Raw genomic sequence first — 10,857 nt, 5'->3', positions numbered from 1 at the left:
GGTAATGCTTGACAGATCTTTAGAATTTTCTAAAGATGAGATTGTTGTCTCAAACTTCTCTGGAATTGTTACTAGAATTTTTTGAACAATTCTAGAATCAGAAAAATCAGTGCCAAGAAGTCTTACATTGTTAACAATGCTGAGAAGTTTGTTAGAATATTCCTTGATTGTTTCTGATTCTTTTATCTTTTGTAACTCAAACTCTCGGATTAAGTTTATCACCTGCATCCCTTTGATTCTCTCATTTCCTTCGTATTCTCCTTTCAGAAAATCTCAGATTTCCTTTGCTGTTTTGATAGTCATTATTCTGTAGAAAATGGTGGGTGAGACTGCTGCAAACAAAGTTGCTTTTGCTTTCGATGTTCTCTGCTTCTTCTCTCTGTGATTTTTGATTTGTGCAACTGTTGGATTGTCTGACAGAGTTGGCACTTCATATACTTGTTCAACTGCTTCTCATAAATCATTAGCATCAAGATAGGCTTCCATTCTAACAGCCCATACTTGATAATTGATCCCATCAAATACTGGAGGTGCAACTGCAGTAAATGGCATTTCTGAGTTCATATTGGTTGTGTTGTGTTTAGATGAAAAGTATTTAAAGGTTGTGTTTAGGCTCTCTCAATCTCACAAGTGTTTGAAGGTTGTGTTTAGGATCTCTCAATCTCACAAGTCCCTCAAGAAAATCAGCTATGATACCAATTTGTTGTATATATTGAAGAGAAAACAAAAGCTTTATATTGTAGTTGCAGCAGAACACATATTTTATTGAATTTCAATACGATTATTTATATAATAAGAAAAAACAGAATTGCAAGATATTCTCCTAGGATATATGATTTTCTGTTACATGGAATAAAAATAGCCATTAGACTAGCAACAAGAAACAAACTCTAATAACTGTAAACAAACTTAGATTCTGCTGAGATTTTATTTTGCTTCTAGAGTCATTTTTGGTCACCAACATGTCTGAACCCAATGGCCTGCGTCCCTACAGTATGAGCATTGGGGGTGTTCTTTGCCTAAACCAAGATGATACCTATCTTGATGAAATTGGCATCTCACGATGAAATTCTCTAATGACTTTTCTTTTGATTCAGGATTTTGCAACCCATGTGAGTGGTCAAACCGGTTTGATCTCGTCGACCCTCCATTGAAGTTTCTAGTGGGTCTACTGTTGCTGCTTCGAACTTTCATAGCGGTGCTGCCACCAGAATCACTTACTATGTGCATTAAGTTTAGGAGACATTGTTTTTCTTCTTGTGAGATGGAGGAGTATGCTTGACGAACTGAAGGAAAGGGATTCATCAGGAGGATCTGTCCGCGAATAGCATTGTAAGAATCATTCAATCCCATCAAAAACCGCATCAATTTTTATTGGTCTTGTTGTGGTACATGTGTTGTGTCGTTATAGGAAGCTAGTTCATCCCATAGACCTTTCAATTTTGTGTAATAGACAGAGACAGAGAGTTGCTTTTGTCGAAGACAAGCAATATCTCATTGGATTTCAAAGATACGAGGTGCATTGCTCTGGGAGAACTGTTTACGAAGGTCTTCCCAAACCTCATGAATAGTAGAATAATATATTACATTATCTGAAATTTCTAGACTGAGAGTATGGACGATCTAGGAGTGAATCGTATCATTGCATTGAGACCAGACTGCATAGTCTTCATGATCAATTTCTTATGAAGGGGCTTTGATTGAACCATTGACAAAGCCTAATTTGTTCTTGGAGTTCAAGGCCAGAGCCATGACTCTTTTCCAAGTAGAATAATTATCTTCATTAAAGGGTTTTGAAATCTAGATAATTCCCGGATGATCTGAATGATGTGTGAAATAAAGACTTGAGGTTTGCATTTGAAACATCCATAGAAGAGATTAGGATGTGATAATAGATCATGATTTTTTAGTCAAGCTCTGATACCATGTAAACTTGAGAAGTAAAGGAGATTGAATCTGTTGGAATGAATGAATTATTATTGATCTCTTCATGTATTTATACAAGCAGGGTTCCCGACTTTCCTTTCTGTTAGGAATCAATTACTACATTGTATGTTATCTCCCTATAAGTTAGGCATTGCAATAGAAAAGTGAATATGTACAGGTTATCTATTCCTAATGTAGAGATTGTGGAATTCCTAACAGTCTCCACTGCCATAACTTCCACATGTACAATTGGATGGGTTGGAGGCTATGCAGTTCCAATCTTTGCAGGAATGGTAATGGCCGAGAAGCATTTCAAAGCCGGACCATTTTACCTCGGCAAAGCAAGGAGGTTAATTTGCTTCATTGCCTTTCTGTGGATTTAATTGTTATACCTGTTCAGTTTTTCTTCTGCCAACTTATTACCCCATTTCCTGGGATACATTCAACTATGCGCCGGTGGCTTTGGTCGCTGGTTTGATTTTGATAATGCTTTGGTGGGTGTTGGACGCAAGGGACCTGTTAGAAACATTGATATTCCAAAAGGGAAGGTATAAGCTCTATCACTAATTCAACCTTGGATGTTTTTATTGGAACACCATAGTTTCAGTTTCTCCTTTAGATACATTTGTTTGGTTATTTTCCCTTTAAAAGAAAAGGGGTTTTACGATCTCTGTTAGTTAAATGTCACCTGTTCTTTGATTCAATTTGGTGGAGTATGCAGCAGAAGGTTTTCTAATCATTTTTCTGTAAAGCAAGAGGGACAGGCACACAGCAGGAATCCTAATGTTATGTAAATTGATTCATGTAACAAAAACTACAAAATATATCTTACATATTCATTACAAAACCTGCTTGGCAGATGGCTTCATAGCCTTTCAATGGAAACTATGGAACCATTTCCTCATTCACAAAACTCAAAAACAAGGGGCGGAATTGCACCATTTGTGATTTCAATTCATTATAATCTTTTAGCCACAAAGAATAGCTTGAATTCTTAGCCACTACATCTATAGACACCTCCTTAGTTTCAACCAACTCGTTTGCATGGATCGCAAAATTATCTATCTTCTGCCAAAGCAAAGCCAAATGACTCGGATCACTAGTGCTTCTAAGAGCATCTAACAAATCCCTGGCTTCCTCCACTCTTGCCCAGAAGCATGTGTCTTGGGTCAAACTTGCAAACTTGCTCCGTTTATAATTTTCCCCTGTAACACTTCTCTCTTTCCACCACCTATCAAAAATACGATATCTCCTCTCCCTTCCATGGTCAATGTAATGCCCCTTGCTACGATGCATGCCTGTTCGATAATACTCAGCAATATCCAATGGCTCCACAAGGAGCTTATAGGACTGGGAAGCATTGACCCATTTTCCTTGTCTGTGAAAATCATGGGGGAGTTGATTGCTTTCAAACAAGTTTATTACGTTATCCCAAAACTGAGCCAGCTTGTGCCGGTTCAAGTTGACTTTGAAGTCCCTTTTCGAGGCTCCCCTTTGTTTAAAGGAGTCGTAGTAACCCATCTGATCATCAGACCGGTCGCACAATGCTTTATACCACTCTATTTCAGCCCTATAAGGATTGATTTTGGACAGTTTAATTGCCAGATTGGCACAGTTGAGGTTTGGTGTGCGCCCCAATCGCCTAGCAACCTTTAGGCAATCTTTGGCTGGCCCTGCAATTTGTTCCTGCGCGTTGATTCAAGAAAGAATGACTTCAGAAAGTACGTCCACTTCTCGTAAAATCTATTATAGCACAACAAAACCAAAATAATACCACTAATTCTGATAGAAAGCGCTACCTTGCAAGATATTCCTGTGGACTGCAAAGCCAATACAACACCTGCTTCATAGCTTGATTCAGGAAGCTCTCCTTGCATGAAACTCCTCTTCTCCAGAAATTGGAAGGAGATTTTCCCTACGTAATCACCATACTTGAGATGATCCGAAATGCTAGAGCTAGCCGACCCCACCGCCAACAACAAATACATCATTTTAACAACAGATGCTGCATTGTCCACGCAAATTGCTCCATCTTCCGAACAGAAAAAATAGTTCCCAAATGGCCTCAACATTCCACCAGTCACTGCCTCTTCTCCAGCTTCTACTAAGCTTCCCAAGTGAAATAATACATGCCGGAAAATTTGAGCCATGCTGTCATCACTTAACGGTACAGCAAGCAATCCAAAATGCGGAGAATTCATATACATGTGCCAAAAATGTAGCAGGGGTTTCATGAGTGGAGCAATGGGATCCATTGGAACAAAGAGCATCCTTGGCATGATGTCATACTTCGATACAACATGGCAAAATTTGCCACTCCATTTTTCGCGAAGAATGGCACGAGAAAGGGTCTCATTGCCTAGCAATGGAGAGCCAAAGGTGATGCATAGTACCGAGTGGTTTGAGAAATTTGATTGAAGGTAAGAGAGGAGCCAAAGAGCAGCAAGAGAGGCAGTTGCTCCACCTACGGAATGGCCTGTGAAGATAATTGACTCGCTTGTCTGCATTAGTGTTTGCATCTGCATACACACAAGTTCACTCTTAAAAAATAAACATGATATCATACAATCTCTTAATTAAAAAAAGAAATAAAAATTCAAGCAAAACTAATTCAAAGATACCACTCGCCATTAAATGAAAAAAAGAAAAAAAATGACAGCTTTTTCAAAAGTAAATGATAAATTCTAGAAGTCCAAGCTTCTGCTAAATTTTAGACTTGGTCTAATGTGGCAGCACATGTAGTGTTGAGTGTTGAGAGTACCTGGTCAACCATGTGGTCACTAAAGTCAATCACGTTCAAATATTATAATTAGTCGGTGGTATTTAAAGAAACCACGTCAACAATTCACCATCACCACCATTATATTAAAAAAAAAATTAAAAAAAAAAGTGGTGAAGATCCTGATCGAATCTATCCTGGAAAATAACTTGCAGTAAATTTGTTTGTTGTTATTTGTTTGTTGTTACAGTAGTAATTATTTACTTGAAATATATTAAAATAATATATTTTTTATTTTAAAAAAATTTATTTTTAAGATAAACACATAAAAAAAACTACATATTTTTATCATTATTTTATTATTTTTTCCAAGTTAAATTGAATAAAAATGTGTGATATATATATATAGTCTAGTGGTGGTATCAACAGTGATGGATAGGCCACTTCCGGAATTATTAAATTCGAGTCTTCGTTCTCTAGCAACATGGAACGGAGACTGAATTATTGATGCTAGTGCATTCCATTTCATTTATTGTGTACACATGGCTCTAGGATCACTTGATTTGACATGGTGGTAAAAATAAATAAAACAAAGGGTTGAATAAAAATAAATAAAATAAAATAAAACAAAGAAGGGGAGAGAATAGAAAATAAAATTAGTAAATCTATCATTTGTGGGAGTAAAATCAAAGAAAATACAGGAATTAAAACAGATACGTACCAACATCAAGCCAAACCCTCAAATTATACATATTGTTTAAGAATATAAAAGCAATTTAGGAAGAAAAATTGAATAAAATATATATTACATGATGCAGAAAAATGTTAATAAGAAATATTTTAATAAGTAAATATATATACAGGGTTCAAAATATGCATACCAAAGTGGTTTAGTTTCGAATTATTTATTATAAAATTAAATTGTTTTTATATATAATTTTAAATATAACATTAGAGTTGTGACAAACAATACAGTAATTAACTAAGCATTATTTGTTTATGCGGTTCAGTCATGTTTTTTAAAATATTTAAAAATTTTGATTTATATCATTATTATTATTTTAATTTTTTATATATATTTTGATGTGTTAGTGTTAAAAATAAATTTTTTTAAAAAAAATATATATATTATTTTAATTTATTTCTAAAAATATGATTTTTAACCTATCAAAAGGGAAAAGGGATATATTATATCTATATGCACAGTAGTGTAAAAGACATCAAAACACGTTCTGACATGAAAATCTTCATAGCGATTTCGAAGAAGCTAGCAGCAGATCAGAAGAACGACAGACAAATATTGGCAGGATTGAGAGTTTTTGTTCTTTTAGAAAGGCAGGGTTTATAGCTAGGCTCTCAATTTGAGGCGGCTATAAAATATGTGGTAGGCTCACGCTGCTAGTCGGCAAGGGAAATGGACGAAAGGCAAGAGAAGTCAACACGGCATAGCAAGAGTGATTTTACCCTCACGATGTATACTCAGCACCAAGGGATCGAATTGAAGGGATATAAAAACTAGACAAAAGATGACAACCAGCTACGATTCAAGGCACAAGAGGGTTTTGGTTTTTGTGCTTGTCTTCTACAGACCAATGTTTATATAAGCACATTTTAGTTATTACCAAATTAGACAAGGTCATCATCAGAGATATCCACCTTCCTATCTTGTAGTGGAACACGTAATGAAGCCAGCACACCTATTTGTTTTTGCTCCATCTGGGGATTGATGGTGATTTGGTTAAAGAAACTCACAAACTCCTCTCAAGTCAGTTTCTGAAAGTGATCTATAACAATTCATCTAATTTTTAACCAAGGAGATGATAGCTCCATGCAAGGTCCGATGACTTTTTCTAGCTTCACTTTTCCTTGATTCCTTCTCCCACAGAGAGCTCTTGTTTGCTTTACAAGGCGAGGAGATGTGGGGGGTGAAGCCCTAAGAACTCTTTCCTTGTCCCAACAGAAAGCAAATGCCTTTTATAAAAAGACACCGTGCATACTGCTGTGACATTCATCAATTCTTGCCGGCCTCTCTTCTTTTTCTAGTTTCTTTTAGTGGATTATGTTTATGACCAAGCTAACAAGTGAGTCAAAAGAACCATGTATTTATTTATTGTGATTAAAGTTAATTTTTTATAACCCAATTAGCACAACAAATAATGCGTAGTACTTATTATACCTACAGTGAATGAGAATAACTTTTCCCTGAAGTGTGAGATGTGCAAAGCCACTAATTATTATTTATTATAATGGTATGAATGGAATATTGGTACTTGGCCCTTTTTCACATTTAATGGCCAAAAAGGGAGGCGCATACGTGACACACACCATGAGACAATTGCTAACATCAATGTTGAAATCGAAGCAAGTAATCATAGAACTATAGGTGAGATTTTCATCATTCTCAATACATTTTGTTTTTTGTTCTTTTATTTCTAGACCAGAGAACAAAATCTGCATTTGGTTTCTTGGAAAACAGACAGAAATTAATCCTCCCATTTTTCATCGATTTTCTTCCCAGCCAAACAGCATATGATTAACCAATAACACATATATCAAAGAAGATCATCACCGAGGAAGAGAACTAACCTGGTTTTGAAAACCTGGGTCCTTATAAATATTCTCAAAGATCCTCAGCAAGGCACCTTGCACCAAGACTGGCTCTTCCCCTTCAGTTTGGCGATGCAGTGGATGAAACATGCTATTGCCAACATCAGGCAAAGGAACCAGATTCTTGAAACTGGGGTCTGACCCTGAAACCGATTCGATACCAGAAAAGGCCACATACCCAATACTTCCAATCTGTTCTGCTACAAAACCCTGAGGTGAATTTGCATTGGCAAGATTACAGAGCCTCCATGACTCGGGTAGCAATGGTGTGGAAGCTAAGAAAGTGGCCAGCATCTCACTCGTCTCAAACCTGCCAATATTGAATGTCAACCAAGAAAAAGATGGTTAGTAATTTAGCCTACGAGATGAATATAAGTTTTCCAGTCAAATTCTTGAGCGAAAGAGGGATTTGTGAGTGAGTACTTACGATGAAGTTTCTGTATCCATGGAAAAATCAGGGTTAAGAGAAAGATGGTGCTTGAGTTCGAGTCTTGGGGTGCTGAAACATAGGGGGGTGTGGTCTTAGATTGGTGCAGGTTTTGCTTGTTCTCTTTATAAGGACAAAAAATGAGTGAGAAAGTGGGAAAATAAATTTTATTTGGTCCCTCAAATTTGTACTTTGACCATCTTGATCCTGAAATCTTGTATATTAAAATTATGAGCACACCGAATCTTGTTAAATGCCGATGAAAGTCAACATAATATTTCTTTTTTTTTTTTCTCAGTTGCTGATATTTTTAATCATGGTTTCATTGATAGAAATTAAATCCATCAAACCCCCTTTTCCATTAAAGCCAACCATTGACCAAAGTTGACTATGTTTAATTTAATAATATTTTATTTAAAAAAAAAATAAATACATTCTTTTCTCATCAATCTCTCCGTATTATTCTTTTTTATATTTATTAAAACATAAAGGGGGATAAATTGGGGGAATGAAATGAGGGATTGGGTTATAAATAAATGAAAAATATAGAGAGCTCTGATGAAAAGCTCAAGTCTTCTGATTTGATGGGCTGTTATTATTTTTTATTTTCAAGTCAATTTGTCTTTTTATGCGAGGTGTTGGGCGGGTTCAACGAGTGACCACCCCCGCTTTTATTTTATTTTTATTATTTCAGTGACAGACAGAGTCGTACTTTAGGAACCCGCGTTTCAAAAATAGAGCGCTCAGAACATCTATGTGCAGAGGTCCTCTCTCTCTCTCTCTCTCTCTCTATATATATATATATATATAATAACACGTGAGCAAAGAGCGGTTATCGGTAGGCAAACGCGGTGGCGTTCGAAATACGGGAAAGTTTTTAAAATAATATCTTTATATTTTTTAAATATTACTTTTAACATTTTTATATTAAAATAAATTAATAATATTAAAAAAATAATTTTTTAAAAAAATATTTTAAAAACATAAAAAAAAAAACAGAATCTTAGCTCGCAATTCAACCTTAATCTTTTTTAGCATGTGACTAGCTTAAGAAAAAAATACATAAACATAAAATATAAAAAATATATGTTCTTAAAACTGTTTTAAAATTATTTTTTATATTTTTAATATAAAAAGCACATAAAAATACTTTCTTTCTATTTTTACTGTTTTTATCTTTATTATTTTAAAATAATAATTAAACACTACCTAAACTTGTTGATACAATTGTTTTCATGTGACTTTTTGTTTTAGGTTTATTCGTGTGTTTGTTTTCTTAACCATTTAAGAATATATTAAGATTAAATTATTTTAATAGATCTAAAAAAGTTAGGGTGTCAACTCATGTCTCTTATTCTTCATATAAATAAAAAAGGGTGTGACCTTCTTTGTTTTCGTCCCTTTTTCTTTTTTTTTATCCTATTCTTTTTTTTTTCATTTTCATTCTTCTTTTCTCGAGTTCATTCTTAAATATTTTATTTATATTCATAAATTATCTCGATTTAATTTTTATAAGGTTATTACAATCTCAAACAAGTATCATGATTTTTATTTTGTATTCATTTTTATAAGTATCTATTTGCTAAGTAAAAAATAATTAAAAAAATAATTTTTTAAATCAAGTGGTGTTCATAATCTGAATCGTGGTTAGTCCATGAAATTCAAATCAATCCAATATATAGTCGTCTAAATACTAAAAAAAAGTTGTTTTGATTTTTTTAAGTCAAACTATATTTTTTATTGGTCATCTAAGTTATATTAAAATTCATCAAGTCGACTATATCATAATAAGATAACTCCTACTAATTTATAAATCTGGCTAGATAAAGAGTTGAATGGAAAAATTTTAACATAGACACACTAAACCTAATTTAATAACAGTATCAACCAATTCTTGGCTGCTCGAATAATTTTTTTAGTGTAACATTTTTCTAATTCCAGTCAAAGAGCCAACCAATGAACTAGTTGTAAGCTAAAACAAGTTATTCATAACGAAATTGGTGACTTCAAGATAAATTATTTTATTGTTGCTTATTCTATGATTTTGGTGGCTAGCAAAGAGAAAGGCATGGATGTCTGACGGATGCTTGCTTGAGGAAGAGTTTTTTTTTTCTTGTTAATTATGGATATCCGAATTAGATTATGTATATTTTGATTAATTTTTCAAGATTCTGAAATATATAATATTTAAACTAATAACATTTAAAAAATAAATTTAAAACCTCCTCGGATGAATTATTTTCTTTAAAATGAAAAAAGAAGAGTTATTAGGATAGTGGTGTGTCTCCTTTTCTACCAACCAAGACAGAAAAAGTTATGGTTAAATGAGACTGCTCGGTCCCTCTACTATTTTGATTCTTCCAATCCAGCCCCTCGTCAATTTATGTGTTAACCTGAACCTTGTCCCTCGTGTTTCTTCTTTGAATTTAGACCTTTCATCCAAGTAAAATAATAAATCTGACCAAACTGTCCACGCGTGCAAAAATCAGTAACATATATTTTTGTGAATACAATCTAAAACAATCAAAACGAGAAAAATAAAGGTCACTCTCCCCTCTCATAAGAAAATCGTTCCTGTCCAGATAAAACGAAAATAATGAATTGCGAGGGCAACATTGAGAAAAGAAATTGAAGAGGGACTGGATTGATAAAATCAAAACAGTAGAGGGACCAGTGAAGAGATGAGATGGTACAAAGTACAAACCCATCTTTGGGAGACAGCCTGCCAGCATCATTTACAGAATCAGAGTAGAGAAAGGTTCAAAATTAAAGACAGAACACGGAAAGACTTGTTCTCCGACCTCCACAACGCGTCTAATTATGTTTGTGGGGGGCACTGGATTACTGGTGCTGAGATCTCAACGCCAAGGATCTGTCGAGACACGTGTTTTGGATTCTTAGACTGGGTCAGGGCAATATTCCTTAATCAACCAAAAAAAAAACATTTTGATCATGAAAAGACACGTGGCCGGTTTTGTTAAGAGAACTGGTTTGAGCTATAAGTATTCTATGGGCTAAGTTACAGAATATACCGCTGATGTGACTAATCCGTTTGGGTTTAGTTGTAGTTGTTTCTTTCGAAAAGTTTCAAATTATAGCTTCTCAAAATAACAAATGAAAGTGATTGTAATATTTGAATCATATGGAACAACGATGAAAAACAGAAACATATATATAT

The 10,857-nt window shown here is 34.4% G+C and overlaps 1 protein-coding gene across 1 annotated transcript; it reads right to left on the bottom strand.

Annotated features, from left to right (window-relative positions):
• Positions 1-2,700: 2,700 nt before the first annotated feature.
• Positions 2,701-7,809, bottom strand: LOC133693894 (lipase-like PAD4). The gene is made up of 4 exons (XM_062115263.1): positions 7,680-7,809; positions 7,232-7,562; positions 3,726-4,445; positions 2,701-3,612 (listed from the first exon to the last, which is right to left on the bottom strand). Exons 1-4 carry the CDS (start codon positions 7,697-7,699, stop codon positions 2,812-2,814), a joined length of 1,872 nt encoding a protein of 623 aa, XP_061971247.1. The 5' UTR covers positions 7,700-7,809; the 3' UTR covers positions 2,701-2,811.
• Between the last annotated feature and the right edge of the window lie 3,048 nt (positions 7,810-10,857).

This window comes from Populus nigra, chromosome 5 (genome assembly GCF_951802175.1).
Source record: "Populus nigra chromosome 5, ddPopNigr1.1, whole genome shotgun sequence".
NCBI classification, from domain to species: Eukaryota; Viridiplantae; Streptophyta; class Magnoliopsida; order Malpighiales; family Salicaceae; genus Populus; species Populus nigra.
Note: the sequence above shows the minus strand (reverse complement) of the source record. Positions and strands in the feature narration are given on the sequence as shown.

Bases quoted from the DNA above. Each gene is read 5' to 3' on its own strand.
- LOC133693894 (XM_062115263.1), bottom strand. From the start codon at position 7,699: ATGGATACAGAAACTTCATC. The intron at 4,446-7,231 runs GTTAGTTCTCTT...GTGTGTATGCAG, and splicing joins ACCCAGGTTTTCAAAACCAG to ATGCAAACACTAATGCAGAC. The intron at 3,613-3,725 runs GTAGCGCTTTCT...ATCAACGCGCAG, and splicing joins CCACAGGAATATCTTGCAAG to GAACAAATTGCAGGGCCAGC.